The 20,185-nt window shown below is 43.9% G+C and overlaps 1 protein-coding gene across 3 annotated transcripts in view; it reads right to left on the reverse strand.

Annotated features, from left to right (window-relative positions):
- The window catches only part of LOC108941233 (CD276 antigen-like), a 55,710-nt gene extending 36,146 nt beyond the window's left edge, over positions 1 to 19,564 (reverse strand). Inside the window, exons 1-4 of one of the 3 annotated variants that reach the window (XM_018763924.1) lie at positions 19,080 to 19,564; positions 13,923 to 14,014; positions 3,671 to 4,021; positions 1,905 to 2,201 (exon numbers count right to left, since the gene is read on the reverse strand). In XM_018763924.1, coding sequence (XP_018619440.1) covers positions 1,905 to 2,201; positions 3,671 to 4,021; positions 13,923 to 13,974 — 700 coding nt within the window. In that variant the 5' untranslated portion in view covers positions 13,975 to 14,014; positions 19,080 to 19,564. The other 2 variants (XM_018763925.1, XM_018763926.1) reach the window with 2 other exon arrangements.
- Positions 19,565 to 20,185: the final 621 nt, after the last annotated feature.

Genomic DNA, 20,185 nt, shown 5'->3' on the forward strand with positions numbered 1-20,185 from the left:
GAGATCCAGGTTGTTTTGGCTGAAAAGCAGTTCTGTTGTTTTCAGCACACAAACACTGATAGAGGTATAAATTACTAATCGCTACTGGCATCAAAATGACACCTCAAGCAATATGCAAACAGTTATGACGGCCTACAGAAAACCAAAAAGGCTTTAAAAAAGTGACCCTCAAAGACCTCAGAGAGAGGAAAAACCCTAGGGACCAGTAATACGGATCGACCCAAAGCAAGCCAGTCACAATTTTGCCAGTCGTTCCTATTTTAACTGTCGGATGAACCTTGATAAACTAATTCTACTGCAGTACTCACAGTACCAAAATTTTCAAACTCAAAACATGCATTTTAATAGGCTTCCCCATCCAGACCCACCTCAGAATTCTGGGTCCTGAATCCTAAACAGATTTCACTGCAACATATAAGAGCGCTGAGGTTAACTCGCTTAGAAATGCGCCGCGGCTTCAACTGCGGAGAGCATTCACTGCGCGGTGCTCAGTGATTCCGATTACCGCCCTCAGCTGGGTTATGAGTAATCACAAATGTCGCTACGCATGGAGCAGCTGTTGTGCACAAATGCAAATATCAAACAAACCCCTCCTTCTCCCTTTGCCCATGACAGTAATACCACGGTTGTTTATGAGCATGTAGGGCCACCACACAGTGTCCACTCAGAGATGGAAATTAGTCTAATGCAATGAGCCCAAAAATCAAGGTGCTCAGCAGCTCTGCAATTCCTCTTTTGTGGGGTAGCAGCTCTCCTATATTTCAGTATTTATGTATATAATAGCTTTTTCTGTCCTCTAGTTTGAGTCTCCAACATCATCCTGTGTGTTGTTAGCGTTGTTCTTAGCCTCTGCTGTGCCGAACGGCTCGCCCTTAATCACACGCAGGCTGTTCGCTTAGCCCAAAATGCTCTTTTACCAAAAACAAAGGAGCCTCTCCCAGCGAACGAAAGCTTTGTTTTGTCTGTTAGCATCATTACCTCGGGGCAGCCTGAACGCAGTCCAGCTAAAATCCCTTTCATACAGTGTCACGTTTGTTCCCTGGGTAGCAGTGCTGGACCCAAAACTCCCACACGTGGAACCACATCCTGCAAGATAGCGCCATTTCTCTATAAGGGATCATCTTATAAAGGCATACAGGACATAAGTGTTTTATGGACCCACACGGGCACGCAAGTGCGAGTACTCTTCGCGCATAGCCATTCCCAGTACGCTGTGCTCATGGGCCGAGGGCCGGGTTCACCACCCAGGGCTATCATTTCCCAGCCCAGCGGAGCAGCACGCAGGAGGACCAAAGCACTCCCATCACCCAAGCGACTCCCACACACCGCTGTTTTGCCAGGAGTGCAGCCAGGCCACCTCCTCTTACTTACTCATCGCCCTTTTCAAAAAAGCTGTGCCCCACAGCAGGGGTCATGGCTTACACCATCGATGCACTCCCATAAAGTGTATAAGGAGCGCAAGGAGATGCTGGAGTTACTGCACAGGGGCTGTTAAATAGAGCTCTTCAGTGAACCACGTGCCCTGCGGCTGAGAAAAGGGGCGCACACCCTCCTGACCCAAGACTATGAACCCCATGACTCTTTCGCATATATTACAAAACGCATAAATCCATGAAATATTAACAAATTCATTTGTCCTCATACTGGACCTAAGATGAAGAGCAGTTCCACTCTCACATGTGAGATAAAAGGAACTGCGCTACAAACGATCTCACATTTTGCAAAATCAATGTATTACCAAGGGTATACATATTGGATTGTAATTAATTTATAAAAATAAAACATTTCACTCAATAAAAATTACTTTTGTGTTTCTACAAGACTTTAAACAAAATGATCCTGAGCAATTGCAGCCAGTGCTGTCAGGGACTGTCAGCTCAAACATGCAGATAAATGCTGCTAACCTGTGATGGTGACAGAGGTGTGGGCCTCCTCCCCCAGCACCGGGTTCCGCAGCCGGCAGCTGTAGGTGCTGTTGGGCTCCGCCTCCACCATCAGAATGCTGAGTACGCTGAAAAGGCCCTCCTCGTTGGCCACCTGAGATGTGGTCACATTGTCTGTCAGGTTGCGGCCGCCCCCGTCCTGCCACAGCACCTGGGCCTGGGGAAAGCCCCCGTACGCCACACAGGTAAGGAACACCTCGTCCCCAGGTCGCAGGTTCGAGTCCGGCGACACCGTCACATGCGGCTTGGTGTAAGGAGCTGAAGCCAGCAAAAAAAGAGAAAAGTAAAAAAGTTTTAATGATCAACAAGCAGTGAACATTCTTGTGCAGCAGCCATTTCTATTAGATTGTTAATGGCATTAAAAGCAGCGCAACACCTCTGTAATACCACTCCTATTACACACCTAATTGTGTTTAGCATTTAGATTAAAATAAAACAGCTCGCTGTGGGCCTGCCAATGGGCCGTCGCTAACGAGCTTCACACACCACGGTGATAATCAATATGCAGGGAAAAAAAATCTCCACAGCCCGTTTGGGACAGATGAAGGACAGCACGTAACCCTGAGAGCTCGGCCTTCTGTGGATCTGCTGCTCTGACTGCTCTGGATCAGTCCTGACAGAGAATGAGTGAATTCCCCATTGGGATTGGATACAGTGTCGGGGCCCATCTGTATATCCTGGTCAAATCACGCAACGCCAAGAGGTGTTGAAAATTTCCGTCAAAAAACAGGCAGCAGGTGGCGTGTTGGTTAGAGTAGCCACCTTGCAGCCAAAGGATTCAGGTTTGAATCTCACCCCTTGTAGTGGTAACCTTGAGCAAGGTATTTACCCTGAATTAATACAATAAAAATTACCCAGTTACATTAACAGGTAAATAATTGTAAGAAGCGTCCCTGTACATCACTTTAAAAGAAACGCAAGTGAACAAATGACCCGAGCTTTCTGCTTCCAGTCTGAGTGACAGGAACATGATCTGCACAGATCTGCTTCAGCCTGTAAGTACAGCAAGGAAGTAGACCTGGATTCTTAATGTAGATCATGGGCTGAAACAAACGTAAAAAATGAATTTCTCTGAAAAATGCATGGCTCTTTCCAGCCCTCATTTTCTTGCTATGTACATTAACTTTCTTTGATATAACGCATCATGAAGGCAAAATGCAAAACTTAAGTAATAAGTCGGGGGATAAAATGAAAAGGATCTGTTTGACAGTTGCCCTAAAAAAAAAAAAAAAATCTGATGAATTGGGCTGCGATAACAGAGTAGAACAGGCATTGCAGCAAAGTTAGTCACGTGAGTCAGGAACATAAACACATATTTTCCAAATCCCAAAATTGGGACAGGTAATGCAATGAGAATTCACTGCACGATCGCATTACTGTCCTCTCTGGGTGAAGATCAGCGTTTTTCTTTTTTGACCGACTTCTGCATACTGTGTGTGTGTGTGTGTGTGTGTGTGTGTGTGTGTGCGTGTGCGTGCGTGCGCGCGCATTTGTATGAAGTGTGGGTAATTTTCAATGCAATTACACAGTAACTGTTGACAAAGCAGATGTAATTCTGAGGACTTGCTGAGGGCATAAAATATTCATTAAACTCGAATGGAAGGCAGATTATTGGAGGGCCACTCAAGTCACTTATGATAATGAGGGCTGTACATCGCCCACCGACAGGCTCACAACAGCCCCTTGTGCTGTCGAATCCTGGACCGGCCCCAAAGCCAAGCCCTCACCTGCGACCTGCAGCACAAGCGCAGCACTGCTGTAAGTCTTGACCCTCACGAAGCAGGTGAAGGCACCGTCGTCAGCGATGCGCACGTCGCGCAGGAGCAATGAAGCATTGCCGGAGTGCAGCTGGGTGGGGAACAAGCTCGTGCGGTTGACGAAGCCCTCGGCCTGTTCAGTCAGCTGGTCGCGACCCTCCCAGAAGCTGTGCACGCTGCGCTTGGTGTCCGTCAGTTGCCAGAACACACTCAGGTCCGACAGGTTGAACGGCCCAGTGGGTCCAAAGGAGCAGTTAAGGGTGGCGTCCTGTCCAAACAGCGCCACCACTGGATGGTCTGGGACTTGTACATTGAGAGCAGCTGAAAAGGGAAGGTATGCAATTACACAATGTAACACAAATTTTAAATTTTATTACATCGACTATTTTGCATTTTCCATTCAGTTTTTTTTTTTTTTTTTAGATTAGTCATACTTTTGACGTTAGTTTCAAGTTTATTGTCATAGATACAGTACCATGTACATGTATAATGAAATTCTTCCTGAATGCTTCTCCACAGACCATGGACAAGGACAGAGACAATAGAAATACTACACAAACAAAACAGTGACAATGACAGTGAGTAGTGCAACAGCAATAAATAATGGTAACAGTAGTAACAATAATACCAGTTGACAGCCAGAGAACGAGGATAAGAATGCTTTAAGTCACAGTGTAATTTACCAATGTGCTTGGGTGGAGCAGTCCAACTCTAGTTACTATGGGTGGCACATTGGTTAGTGTTGTGTATTCTCACAGGAGTGGGGTAAAAGCTGTTCCTGTACCTAGCTGTGCAGGTTCGAATAGACCTGAGCCGTTTTGCAGATGGCAGGGAAGAGAAAAGTGCCCGTGCGGAGTGACTATGATCTCTCACGATGCGCACAGTCTTTCTGAGGCAGCGGGTGGTGTAGGTGTCCTCGACTGCTGGTAGCTGTGTGCCGATGATTTCCTAAGCTGTTTTGACCACCTTCTGTAGGGCTTTCTTGTCCTGGGCTGCCAGCCCAGGATGTAATACACCCTGTGAGGACGGACTCCACAGCACACCTGTAGTTCCTGCTATGTCAGTTTTCAGAAAAATATTCCACATTCTTAAAAATTCTCAAATTTTGGCAAATTTTAAAACACCGCGTTCTAAGTATTGAATATTCCAGTAACTTTTAGAATCTGATACTTTCTACAACGTTCTGGTGCCTTCCAGAATCTCCCAAAAGTACCAAATTTAACATGAGACTGTAGAAGAACTTGGTGTTTTTATAATCACAATCAACGCAAAAAATTAAAATCACACACGCACGCACAGTCCGAAAACTGCTTTTCCCGAGAGGGGTCGTGGTGAACTGGAGCCTAACCCAGCAACACAGGGCACAAGGCTGGAGGAAGAGGGAACACACCCAGGACGGGACACCAGTCCATCGCAAAGCACCCCAAGCAGGACTCGAACCCCAGACCCACCGGAGGGCAGGACTTGGTCAAACCCACTGCGCCACCATTTCCCCCTACGCAAAAGCAAAAAACAACAACAGCAACAACAACAACAACAACAACAAAATCCACATAACTAAATACTTTGAAAAATGTTGTGCTGTGCTATTGGAGACCATTACTAAAAACACAAAGAGTGAAGGAAATTTCATATTAAACCATGTGACCTCTTTCCTACACATGAGCATTGCTTCCAGGAATGCACCTGAGCAGCCCTTTGGTGATCAAATGAGATTATCAGATTATCGGTTCTAATGTGCACACCTGTGCGTGAGCGCGTGATGACGCAGCTGAGTACAAGGAAGTGGGTCTGCAGAAAACGTCAGCTAAAGAGGGGAGATAGAAGATGTGTCAGTGCCTGCTGCACGGGACCGAACTTCTTGTCGCAAGGAGTGTTTCCAAGCACAAGTGATTCTCGGCAGAGCGTGGAGGAACGACTTAGAGCGCAACCAAGCGTGGGAACAGACGGCAATGCCGACAACTGCTCTGAACTCAGGGTGCAGGGAATAGAAGTAAACTAAGAAAAATAAATAAATGTTTAAAAAAAAAAAAAAAAAAAACACAAACATCAGTCTGTCAGTTTGTAAAACAGAGGTGCTGTCTGGTGATGGCAGCCCCCCCGTGTGACGGCTCTGCCTCTGTGGCTTTGTACGTCACTCCTGGGCTCCCTGGCGGTCCGACAGCAGTCCCATCTGAGCGGGAACGTCTTTCCGCCACTTCTCGCGACTGTCATTCCCAGCAGTTCGAGTGCCAAGAGCCACAGTGACTGGCAGCTCTGGAAAGACAGCACCCCCACCCCAATCTGTCAATGCCAATAACAGGAAAGGGAACGAACGAAAACACACACACACACACACACGCGCGCACGCATCTGACTGACAGCCATGGAGGAATCCATCCTAATACCGGCGACAGGAGAAACGTTGTGAAAGGGTCTCAACCACTAGGGGGCAGCATGAAGCCCTCAGCAATTTGACCTGGAATGAACCCAAAGCTTGCCTTGGCATGGTACCGCTTCTGTACCAGCACTCAAGCTCCACCAGCAGAGATGAGAAAGCCAGGAAGGAAACCCACAGGGGAACCTTGTATGAACTTCACTGCAAGCTGAGTAAACATCTGAAGCAGGGGTCTCAAAATGTGTCCAAGGAGACCTGGTGTGTCCGCTGCTTTTTAGCTTAATCTCACACATCCAAAGTAAGTCTGAAGGATCATATTCTTCACCACCAAAAAAACCTGCCAATACATTACAGGAATTTTTTTTGGAAATTCACAACAGTGGCTAAGAGCAAATATGTACAGACATAAAAAGAGAAGACACTTCAAGTTTATTTATTTTGAACCACATGCTCTGCACTATTCTATTTTCAAAACTTTGTTGGTTGCACAGCAAAATCCACCTGCGTTTCTGCATCCAGCTGTTAGTTGGCATTAAAACACAGACAGAATAGCAATAGTGGGACTGCTTTCATTCAACTTGCTTTTGCAATGTTCATTGCTCTTGTCTGATGTTCCTGAGTGTTGCTGATGAACAACAGGAAAAGGAAGGAACACTACATGTTTATGAGATGAATCAGTCAACAACTGGCATTCCCGACAAGTTTGGAGAATATTGTATGCATTTTTTATTTTCAGCCATTAGAAATGTTTTAATTCTAATGTTGCTAAAAGTTAAACATATTACAAGTCTCACAAGCTATTTCAGCCACTATAACTACATCCAAGACTTTTACAGGAAAATGTGTTTTATGAAGCTTTTATTGATTTCGCAGATAAACTTGAAAGTGGCTCAGTGCTAACACACTAGACACACCTGTGTTGAATGGGAGGTTGTGGAGATGACATGTCCTTTATTTTTAGTAATTTCAAGCAGGTTTAAACTTGAATATAGTCCGAAAAGTAAATACGAAAAAAGCGTTACACTGTGAGGCATCATTTGGGGTGAATCCTGTGTTGTGCCCTGTTTCCTGGTGACTAATAACAGATTGATAGAAGTGCTTTAGAGTACTTTTACATTTTACCTAAGCTGTTTAGAGAACCTAACATGTTAGCAAGTGGAGCAACATATGCATTATTCTGCTTTTATTGATCCAAACTAAAAGTAAGTTTAAAGTTATAGACAAATGAGCACGATGAAGGTCCAGTGTACAGCTACTAGTGCTGGACTGAGTTTGACACCCTACTTCTGAAGGGACACTTAAAAGTGAGTTACTCTACAGCGTGACAAGGCTCACTGTATAGTGGGAATGGGGGTTGGGGCACAACCGGCCAACTCAGTGCCCATTCAGCAAGTGGATGCAGTCATCGCTCGCCCACTGCAGGAGGGTCTTGTCTTACATGTCAGGTCTGTCGTTTGACCTGCCAATTCAAATGCACCGCAGTCCTCCAGCTAACAGCACAATACACAGACTGCAGCATTTGATAAAATGGAAATTGGGAGACAAACATGAGTGTGTACTCAGCCTTGCATTATCAATGAGCCGTTTCACACCACTGGGACGTCCCTGTTTTTTGTCTACCAGAGAAGAAACATTTAGGAGGAGTCATATTTACCCAAGTCATATTTTGAATTAATGCACTCATCTAATAGTAAAATGGTCCTCCTGCATGACCAATTTATTCTAAAATTAATAAACCACTTACATGAAGTATTCATAATGGACTTGCATTGGTATAACAGGAGTGTAAAAAAAAAAAAAAAAAAAAAAGTGTCCTTTAACAAAAAACATGCTTCTTACATATTAAGTTATCTGCATTTTATTCTAAGGACCTCACCCTATATCCTGTGACCACACTTTACTAGTACCTCAGAGATTACTGGATGTTAGTCTTAGTATTGCTATTTTGTTTGGATTTGATGGGGTTGTGTATTGTGTCTGCTGCTAAACTAGTGCTATACAATGTCATCCAGTGGACTGCGGAAATTCTGCGGAAAACAAAGTACTCAAATTCCAGGCCAATTTATATTTCACCTGAACCAGTTCAACACACATTTCATTTCTGCTCTACATCTGTGTAGAATGAAATTTCAATTAAGCATGCCATAAACACACACACAGTCCGAAACAGCTTGTCCTGAGCAGGGTCGCGGCGAACAGGAGCTGAATCCAGCAGCACAGGGCGCAAGACTGGAGGGGGAGGGGACATGCCAAGGATGGGATGCCAGCCTGTTGCAAGGCACCCTAAGCAGGATTTGAACCCCAGACCCGCCAAAGAGCAGGACCCGGGCAAGCCCACCACGCCTCCGCACACTCCTAGCCATAAATACATACACATTAAAATTGCAGGTTCACTTTTAAAGATCAACAGGGTATGGATATACTAATAGCAGGATTCTAGAAAGCCAAGGCCAAGTACTGTGTACCAGTGATCAAAGCATCACATGTGGCCCAGCTGAGATTCAGACTGTCTTCTCCAAGTCTGAGTCTTCCCAGAATTCGCTTCTGACCTGTTAAACTGGAAACAGTGCCACCTGCTGATCACTAGAACAACTATATGTATATATTAATAATTTAAAAAAAAAAAAAAAAAAAAAAAAAAAAAAAAAAAAAAAAAAACACAACATTACACAGGACATCTAATCCACACATAACCATTTTTATACTGCCTGGCAAAGCCTTGGTTGCACTGTCACTGTAAATTTTGCTATGTTATGTGATATGCTACAGCTATACAGGTAATACTGAGCAACTAACCCCTACTTAAAACATGATACAAAGTTTGGGAGCAACAGTGAGCAAGAAGTACAACTGAGGTTTATCCAAAATAAGCAGGTTACAGATAAAAGAAAAAAAAAAGTACCACTCTGTCTCATTTCCACTGCCATTTGTGTCAGCATTATGGAATGCGCATCTAAAGCTCCAAGAGAACCATCCAAAATTTTCTCCTTTCAGTCTCATCTTCAGACTGCCTCTCTGGGCACTAGAACAACAGTAATCCCTGCTCTTGCAGTGGTCTAGCACTTAAGCAATCATATCACCAGACATGTGGTGAGTGGGGCACCGTTAAAGCAGGTGTCTGACCTGCGGCCATCCCATAATGTTATTTGGACTAGTTCTGGCTTTCAGTCATTCAGCGATGCCATTCGGTTTGGTTTTCACCTCTGACCATCCAATGGTTCCATTCGGTTTGTTTCTGACCTTCAACCATCACGAGGTGCCATTCACTTTGTTTCTGACCTCCACCTATCTAATGGTGCCATTCAGTTTTGTTTGAGCTCCAAAAAAAAAAAAAAAAAAAAAAAAAAAAAAAATGATAATCACAAGATGCCATTCAGTCAGGTCTGACCTCTGAGCATCCAATGATGCCATTCTGTTTGATCTGAGCCCCAGCCATCACGAAATGCCAATCAGTTTGGTGTTGACCTCTAACCATCTAATGATGCCATTCAGTTTAGTCCGAGCTCCAACCTGTCAAGCACAGATGTGAGCCAGAGGCATTTAGAAGCAGCACAGATTGTCGGTGATGAAACAGCCATAGGCAAAGACCTGCTGTTGAGTGAGCCAGCAGTGCCATGGTTTACATGGCTTAAGGAAAGAAAACAAGTGCAGGGCTGTGTCTGACATCCGTAATGTTAATTAAAATTAATAAATTGCTTTGATTTCCCTCACAGCAATACAAGGGGACAGCTGCTAGCAATTTTACAGGACACAAACACACATTTCCCCACAGACTGGTCAACGAAACTTGTTCTTGTAACTCTTAATTTCTTCCTCAAACTTTTGTCTCACTCGTACAAACATGAAAAGGATGTCTCATTTGATTCAGTCAACACCTAATGTAACGTGATCTAACGTAATATGTCTGGAAGAACTCGAGGAATGAGAATGAGCGCTTTCCAGCCATTGTGAATGCGACGCCTGACTGCTGCTCCTCTCAGGGGTGTACGTGAGATGTGGTGTTTATGTCTAGAGCAGGGCTCTGGGATTCCCAGCTTACATCGTGAAGAAAAGGCAATAACTAATCGTTTGGCAAAGCAGAAATCACAATACTTTGCCCTCGGTCATATCTGACTTGTAGACCATGGCCTCAAAGGTTTATTTTTTGCAGTTCCACATCAGACCAGAGCTTCTAGATTTCCTTTCCTCCCTTTTGTAGCCAGCTGGTCACTTAATCATCATTAATGAATCAAACATATATCTTACATTTTTGAAGGTATTTAATGATCTGTTATGTACACACACTGTATAGTCATATGAATAACATTGTATTTTCCGTGTGCCCTCAGAACCAGCCCTGTACAGCTTCTGTTCATGTCACATAACTCTCACTACATCTCCAAACAGAAAATAGTCCAAAGAGCAAGTGCCGTGTAAATTCGTGACCGGCACCATGGCTTTATTATTATTAGCCTTAGCTCTGTATGTTCTTTTCTTGTCCAACACAACATTAATTTCTTGAAGATCTCAAGAACTACCCTTCATCCCAAGTGATCAGTGTAATTACATTGCACCAGGTATCATCAATGGGGCTTTACCACTAAGAGACCCGAACCGGCTTGGCCCTATCCCCGGACAGCTGTGCTCACATTAGGCTGTACCCCAGTATACTCGCCTGAATATAATGCCAAGATAATAATAAAAACATTTAGTGGCAACTGAAAAGCAGTATTTACTTCAAATTAACAAAAAAAAAAAAAAGCACACAGGTGCATACTCAGAGCCACACCTGGCACTTAGCGGAAACAAAACTGAGATCATACTGGCACCACCTGGGAAGATCGTACCACTGCAGTTCAGGTGAGAAGGTGGGTGTGTGTGTGTGTGTGTGTGTGTGCGCTCAAAGCTGGGACAGTCAGTTCAAGGGCTTCCGTTTCAGACTTACACCAAGTGCACCCTGGAAAACAACCACATCCTACAAAACTCTGCACGTGAAGGAGTAGAGTGATGAGCACTGGTTTGCAATTCTCACTACACAAAAAACCCCATGTAGCATTCATGCAACATGCTGAAGTTCAGAGGAACTACAGGAGGAACAGGGATTCAAACCTGGATCCTTCAAATGGAAGGTGCCAGCTCAAACCACTTTGCCAATTGTGCCCCAGTTATACCAGGAAAGAGCCTTTCCAGGTTACACTTTGCACACTTCCACTCACCCAGCACACGTGCTTCATTTAGGTGTATGGAAAAATATGCAGATGACGACACTGGAGCGAGATGATGTTCATTTTCAGGAGCACAATAAATCACAGTGATACTTATACCTCCTCTCTCTCCCACCTCCCGTTCTCCCATTTCTCCTTCCCTCCCTCTCTCCTATTCTTGGTCTCTGGAGCAGTAGCTTTATCTGGGGAAGCCTGTTGTCTCATATCCTGTCAATAACCTGTTAATGGACTCCAGCAGCCAGATAAGGAGCAAGGTGCAGAGGGGCTTAACGATAAGGCTACCTCAGTTCCAGGAGCTGAGAGTCCAGTCCGTTCTGGAGCGAGGGGGGGGGTGAGACAATAGGAGGTGAAACATACCAGTTGGGCTTGGGGTGAAAATAAAACCTGGGCCAAACACAGTCTTCGTATATTACTCAAGCAATTATGGAAGCTCCATAACCCAGTGACCCTTGGGCCATCATTTGTGATTGTCGACGGGACAGCGCTGTGCTTCTAATCCCTCAGATGGAAGCCCTGTTTGACACCTCACCTGGTAATAGCAGGAAGAGCGGTGAAGAAGGTGCCCTTCCTCGACAGATCTAAATCCACTACGGCTGAAACGTGCTACGAATTCCTTGGATGAAGCCAGACGATGTCAGGTACTCTTCGGCTCACTCACCAGTGCAGGCCTCTTCAACCTTTAACCCCCGAAGCCCTGCCATGTACGTGTATGTAAAAACAGTGCTCCATCAGCAGCTCCAAATACCAGCTCATGCACAAAGACAGTCTCAGGCCTGCCACGTGTAGGGTGCACACACTCATTTTTAGGTGATCCTCACAACGCAGTTTGAGGTACTTCTGAAAGTGAACGTAAACCACCCAGTCGTTCAGGCCCTCTGGGACCCAAGCACTCAGTGGACAAAATGCCAGCAGCACAAGAGAACAGCAAAGGCATTGAGTCGTATTTGTATGCGCTGCTGTACAAGCGGTCTGTGTTGAGCCTGTCCTCAATTGTTTCTAAAACGAAACTCCGTTGGCCGCAATCAAATTAGCCGAACCATCACCGGTCCTGGGTAATAACCCTAAATTGAATTTCTGCCAAGAATAAAGCTCCCTCTTTACAGGGAATCAATTGCTGCGAAGCTTGGAAAGGAGAGCAGGGCAAGGACGGTCAAAGTGAGCAGCCCTCAAAGGTCACGGCACAGGGCCGATCTGGAGGCGCACAATTTTTTTCATGCTCAAAGAGGCCTGCGATCAAACCCGACGACTGCCAGCAGCTGTGATGTCCTCATGTGCGGTCATTAATCCGAACCACCTTGAAATCTCCACTGAGTCGAGCATGCGAATGGCGGGACACAGTCATCACATTTATTCATAAGCCATTCAACCAACCAGAAATTAACAAATATTTACTTTTAACACACAATTCTGCACACAAACTACAACTTGGTAATTCAGTGATATTTTCGTAATATCCCTCTCCAATTCGTTCCACTCTTTCACCTCACATGAATAAGTATCCTTTTAACTCAAATGCTGTCAGATTTTTGTTCCAGGGAGTCATACTCGGGTAAGAACTCAGAGAGAGGAAGCTCCATTTTTACAGAATCAGCATCATGGGACAAAGCACACAAGTGTTGCAAACACTGCTGCGGACATGACACACCACCGGGCTAAAACACCAAGATGAGTCATTTTTCACAAGCCTGCTTCCCCACACTAATCCAAAATCAGGCAGCGGAAGGAAAGCAGTGAGTTGGCACAACTGTCTGAGCATGTGGGCATTAGTAATATAGCAGGGGAGTGAGACTATTGAACGCCTAGGGGTTATGGGTCGAAGGGCTGACCCAGGGTTCGCTCTATGGGAGGATATAACGGAAGTGACAGTCAAGAGAAGTCCCCCCACACACTCAAACACAGACAGATTTGGGACTTTTGACAAAGAGCAGTCCTGTCCAGTCATACTTTATTCATACATTTGGGTGGCATGGCGGCACAGCAAGCGCTGCAGTCTTATAGTGCCGGAGTGGTGCGAGGGGACGTGGGTTCAATCCCTGCCAGTCTCTGTGGAGTTTGCATGTTCTCGTGTTTTTGTGGGTTTCCTCTGGGTGCTCCCGTTCCCTCCCACAGTCCAAAGACTTGCTGTTCAGGTGGATGGGTGACTAATTCACCCCTAGTGTATGAGTGACTGAGCTTCACTGATGTATGGATCAGTGACTCATAGTAATTAGTGTATCTAGCAGCGCAAGTCACCTTGGGTGAATAAAGTGTGGGCTGATAACACTACATAGTGTTCACTTGAAGTCACTTTACAGAAAAGCATCTGCTAAATGAAGTAACATTTATTTCACTGATGCCCTTTACAAATAAAATTTCAGTGTTAAGCTACAATTGATTACCCACTTATACGTCTGGGTACTTCTCACAGTATCAGTCCAGGTTAAGTACCTTTATCAATGGTACTGCAGCAGGACATGGGATGAGTACCCATGTCCTCCAAGTGGAAGACCGTGGGTCTAAACATTACAGTTCATGCAATGGATACCTAGAAATAAAGAGCTCTCCCAGATACAAAGGTATACAGTGTAGTACCTGGGAAGACAAAGTGCAGTACACAGAATGTTCCCACGGGCCACTGTACCCGGTAAGAGACAAAACTCACCAACAGCTCTGAAAACCAGCAGCACTGGCAGAAGCAGGGCCATGCGTGTCATCGCGACGACTGCAACAAAGTGGACCTCTTCAAACGTGGTTCTGAAGGCGAAGACAACAACCTGCTGTCAGACTGCAGTTCAGGCCAAAAAAAGAGGGTGGGGGGGGGGGGCTAAAAAGTCATGACTCACAAGGAGGTAGAAGCAAAATGAAAGTCTAGCATACTCAGTTGGACAACAGCACAACAGGGTTTCTCATTAGGCTGTGTGTGTGTGTGTGTATACACACACACACACTTGCTAGAGGCAGCTTTGTGTAATGCACACAGTTAACTGTAATAATGAGGAATGCATGTGTGCGGCATTGCACAGTGTGTGTGCACACTTCATGTGGCAGTCTGAAGAGGTCTTGCTTTGGACCCCAGTACAAGCCAGTCCATTGAGGCGCCATTTCCATGCCTTATGGCTGACCTGGAAACATAGCCCCCATTCACAGGCAAGCCTCGGGAGGCCTTCCACAAGAATGGGCCCAGTCTCCTCCTAAACATCGCCTAGCTATAAATTCCCATCCGGGGGGCCATTGTAGCATCCTAGGGCCATAATAAAGCGATGCAATAAACAAGCGCCTCTGCAAATTGAAGCACTAAGCTAAAAAACGTTAGCGGGTCAAATGGGAATTCATTTGCAACCGTTTCCAGCCATTCAGCCTCACACACTTTGCTGAATGAGACATACCGTAGTCATAATCAAACATTGCATAAAAGAAAATTACCCATTTTAATGCCTTTGCTCTGACAGATCTCCTGCATTTCTGAGTGGAGAGGCAGGAATGCGGTCTGAATACCAGCTTTGCGTCACTGCCGTACAAAAACATCTTGATTCTTTGAGAACAGCTGTCGCCATAAGGGAATATCCAGTTTGAGGTGATTCCATTTAAATCCTTAATTCATTTCACATTCTAACTCATCTCTATGTAAATATTACTTTTTTTGCAGTCATTTGCTGTGACTGGAAGGACACTGTGGTTACTTGAGTCCCCCAGCGAACGTCTCCAAAAGATTTCATGCCCCTTCGAAACGCCAAACCAAACGGAAAACGGAGGATCGTGAACCACTTCAGAGAACCAAGTCTCCATCAGCATAACTGTTTGTGCCGCATGGGTCCATGTATCCATATTTTGCATTTATGTGCCACACATGGATGCATGTTGACCCCAAGTCATATATTAACTAATATAATATATTACACATATTGGGACAGCTGGTAGCGTAGTGGTTAGAACTGCTGCTTTTGGATGCAAAAGATTGCAGGTTTGAATCTCACTTCGGGCTGTAGTACCCTTGAGCAAAGTACTTACCCTAAAGTGCTCCCGTAAAAACTACCCAGCTGTACAAGCAGGTAAGAAATTGTAGGTAGATTAAGATTGTAAGTCACTTTGGGGGGGGAAGAGTCTGCTAGATGAATAAATATTATATTATGGACATAATGTGACTACCTCAGAAGTTTCAAAATGCAAAACGAACTGACAGCAGGTGGCGTAGTGGCTAGAACTGCCACCTTGCCCTCAAAAGACATACGCTTGAATCCCACCTACTGCTGCAGTAACCTTGAGCAAGATACTTACCTTGAATTGCCACAGTAAAATTTACACAGCAGTATAAACATGTAAATAACTAAATAGCTTAAACACTAAGTCATTCTGGAGAAGTGACTTGGCTAAACAAAGGTGAATGTAAACCAGCAAAAGTAACTACAAAGGAAAAGGCAAAGGCTATTCAATATAAAAACAACAGGACAACCAGGTCTTAAATAAACAGGATGGCCTTACAACAAGAAGCTTACCAGTACAAGGCCCCAGATATCCCCTTCTGTTGTACCTTTGAGAAAGGTGAGCAACCTAACTGTTTCACTAAATATACTGCTTTGTAAATGTGTACATGTTCATCAGCTGTAGTCCCAGTACATGCAGATAAAGGGCCCACACAGCAGTAATAATACTACTATATGAAGAACACAGGACCAACAAACCAGGCTGATGTAACTTATTCAAAATAATTCTTTCTGGTACAAAAGAACATGGGCCAAGAAATGATGATTCCCTTCCAAATGTCTCAAAACACTGTGAGCCACATGTGGTATAAATTAAGGACAAGGCTAAGCCTTCCACAGCAGCGTCACACTGTGTCAAGGGGAAAACCAAAACGTGATCAACTCCATGTTGTCTGTTTTTCCACTTTTTCCACCTAACTACGCAAAATCTGAATTTGTATCTCGAATTATACAATATTGACAAGTCATATGTTGGAAGAAAAACCATGCATAGCTACTGTTGTCTTAAATCTCTAACACCACAACCTCATATGCTTTGGTAATTTCTGCTCAAACTATCAGTCACTGTGGAGCCCTCCTCCACTCCCCAGATCTGCTCCTTCATATTCACATATTATAAACTCAGCCTCCAGCAACAGAGGTGGGGGAAAGGCAAAGAAAACAAATAAATAAATAAAAACAGGTGAACCCTGAAACTTTCTTTTTATGGTCAAACCCTAAACAACATAATTAACATATGCAATTAAAGACTAGTCAAACTGTGGTAACATTTTTTTTTCCTTTTTAAATAATGCAAAATAGATGGAGGGGAGTAATCATTAACTGTTTGTCCAATGCAGAGTTATGATGATCTGGAGCCTAGCTTGGAAACACAGGGTGTGATGTAGGGTACGCCCTGGATGGGAAGACAGTTCATCGCAGGGCAACCACACATACTTACGCTTTCAAGCATACATAAACACAAAGGGTAATTTACAGAGACCGATGCGCACAAAGAGGTGAATGATGCGTGGGAGGAAACCAGAGCACCCACATGCAAAAAACATGAATACTGACTGAAACAGCTTCAACACCACATCCAAACCCGCAACGGACAAACTGCAAGACAGCAGCGTTACCCACCACATTATTAATATCCTATCTAAATTACATGTACTTATGTACTTTTCTTTTAGGCTCAGCTAACACAACTTGTCATACATGAGGGATAATTTTTGTTTGTTTTGTGTAAAAAATGTTTCTTCTCAGAAGTTCCAAAAAAAAAAAAAAAAAGCTACCTGGCATGTCACAAGTGAGATCATCATTAAGCTGAACCCTGACCCCCTCACACAGCACTTTCTCACCTCCATCTCAGGGCTCTGCCAGCAAAAGGCTCATAAAGCACAAATTTTTAACCAATGTTTAATAATCACTTTGTCACACTTATATCAGTTTATCTTCCAGTTAAAACTAATATTCAGCTAATGAAGAAATACAAACGAGAAAACTGTCCATTTGCACAATTATTGCAACAAGTTATGTCAACATAAGGACAGGAAGTAAATTTGTTTTCAGTAGGATGCAATTAAAATTGAGATTCCTCCAGAGTTAAAAATATTCCCTAGCTGTTCCCATGGGGAGCAGTGGAAAATACCCAGTGGGTGCATGAAAAACCAGAGCAGCAGAAAATGAGACAGTATTTATTAAATGAAACTCAACAACAAAATGTTTAACAAGTGCGTAAATGGATAAAGAGTTCTGGCAATAACAGCTCTGTCAAAGCTGTGGTTGTTGAAATTAATGCAATTATGGATTTTTCAGCTTCAAGAGGATTACTTGAATTGATCAATGTGCCAGCTTATTAATTACATCATCTCACCATCCCCTGTTCTTTCACTTAAACATGTTGATGGACTGCCATCATAGGACAGAATATCTGGTGACATCATTTTTAAATCTGAGAGTTCACAGTTCAAGCCCAACTCCCCACTACTGCTAAAATAAATAAAATAAAGCTAGCTTTGGATAAAATGATAAACTCACTGTAATAAATCCATAAGCATTCTTTGCTGCGTACTTGTGGTGGCCTTTTTTTGTCTTGTTTTTCCCATGACATTATGTAGACAAATAAAGTACTCGTTCTCTACGCATCGTAACTGTCCCAAGCTGTATATTTAGTCACGTAACTGATCTGAAATCAGCCAAGCAGTGAACCACCTGATTCCATTCACTCACTGAATCAACTTACTGGCGTAAATGAAACTGGAAAACGTGTAAATCTTGGCCATCCGGGACAAAGCCTGGTGTGGGACACCGACCTCATAGCATATCTGCAGCACATACTGCACACACAATGGTACTACTCCAATATTACATAGGAAAAAAAAATGATAATCTGTGACATTTTTCACTGGAAAATAGGATTCCCCCCCACCCCACTTCTGGTTTCAACAGTATGATTCACATTTCTAAGAATATTTCCCTTCACAAAATATGAGTATATAAAACTTATATAAGAAAATTATATACAATCCTAGAGGAATTATTAGGAAATTAGTAACTGAAAACTTTAAAAACGAACATTTACTGTAGTTCTGAGTTTGGACACACTGGGGGGAAACATGACTAGTGTAACAGAGCAGTTTCCTGTGCTATCACTAAGTTTTTATATCCATCGATATATATCTGCCTAATACAGATAACTGTATGAGTTATGATGACCTCAGTGATGTGGTCTTATATTACTTTACAACTTTTTTTTACAGCGTTTCTGTTAGGAGTGTAAAGATCATGATGGATGGCCTTCCCGTACCGTTAGACTCTGAAAGCTCCTTTTTTTATTCTCTTTTAAAAGCGTTGTCTATTACAGATTTAGATGATTTTTATAACTAAATCATTCATAATAATTATATTTTCAGTTTGGCTAAGTCAGTGGACACAGGCCTAAATACTTCGGGGAAATGCCATTCAGAACAAAAGTTATCAGAAAATACAATAAAATCAGTGCAGTTTCATTCAACAAATCCGGATTTTTAAAACAAGTAACACTGCCATACTAGGACTGAAGCTATTGCTTAATTATGTAAGCTATGTGTTTGCAAATATAAAGTTTATCGTCTACCTGACCGAATTGGGGTTCACAACTGACTGAACTGCGGGCAATTCCGTAATAAAACCACTTATATATGTTTTAAACATGACGACCACTTCTGAAAGTTGCATTACACGTAGCAGTAAGTATACAATTAGAGTTAAACTTTTTGTTATTACTTAGTTAGAGCTGAAGTTCCCGAATCCGGACCCCCGCGGTGCTCGACGACTGCCCCGAACACAAAGCGCGCGCACACTGACTCACTCACCATGCCAGAAAAACGGCGCGAACACCGCCTAAAAGGCGGCAGCCGGACGGGCTCGCGGTCTCGCGCGCGCAGCAACTCATGCGGGACTGCTTCCCGTCCTCACGCGACCCGCACAACGACTGCCTCTTTCCGGGCTCTTCTCCGCTTCGGCACGAGAGCGGCGACGACGGTCGCGTTCTATCTTTCCTCCGGGAGTTCCGAGCTCTTAAGGAACCGCCAGCCGGGCCTTTCAGATATAGTACTGCAGAAAGACAGCGGCTCCACCTTAAGTGTTCGGCCCTGGTTCTGGTATAGGGTCCACTCCCAAGTTCCAAAGGAACCGCTGCTTTTCTACCCTACACGAGCCTCACAGGACTTTGTCTTTGGTCCTCCTTAAGCGCTGGTCCCTTGGCCTGATATGAGGTCTCTTTTCGAGTTCCTCCTGTGGAATAGTTGGCCGTTCTATCCAACAGGGAGCGCAGACGACTGCTGTCCACCTTAAGCGCAGCTCCCCTTTGCCCGATATGATGTCACTGAGGAAGGGACCTTATATGGGCCACTGAACTCCCTCTGACCATCAGGAGGGAAAATAATCCTTTTGTTCTAACCGTCCATGTCACCTGTACAGTAGATTTCCAGCCTTCAGGCAAGTTTTTAATGAAAAGTTTTCTGACAGTGCCAAAAAAAAAAATCCAAGATAAACTGGGTCTGTGGGCAAAGAGAGTCCTGGTAAATTCATATTGCCTTTTACCTGCAAATCTCTCCCAAATAACTTCTTCTTATTGTCCAGCTCAATATGAAAAGCATTGTTTATTTCATCAATCATCTCATGTAAAGACATTTGTGCTCCATTCTGTACTAATAAATCTCTGTCATGCTGGTGACATTCCATTTTCTATCTTCTAAATGTAATACTGAGGTGGGTACTGCTTAATATCTCCATGTATTAAAATATGCAGCTGAAAATATGCATCTATAGGTATGTTTTGCATTGACAAAATCAAATTGCTTCAAGAAGTGTGACACTTCTGGCCTAACAGGGTGATGCATGGAAAAGAGAGCGAAGTAAAGATCCACAGACGGCATCCATCACTTGTTTTTTTTTGCATTTAGCACGAAGAGCAGTT

This window comes from Scleropages formosus, chromosome 11 (assembly GCF_900964775.1).
Source record: "Scleropages formosus chromosome 11, fSclFor1.1, whole genome shotgun sequence".
Lineage (NCBI taxonomy): Eukaryota > Metazoa > Chordata > Actinopteri > Osteoglossiformes > Osteoglossidae > Scleropages > Scleropages formosus.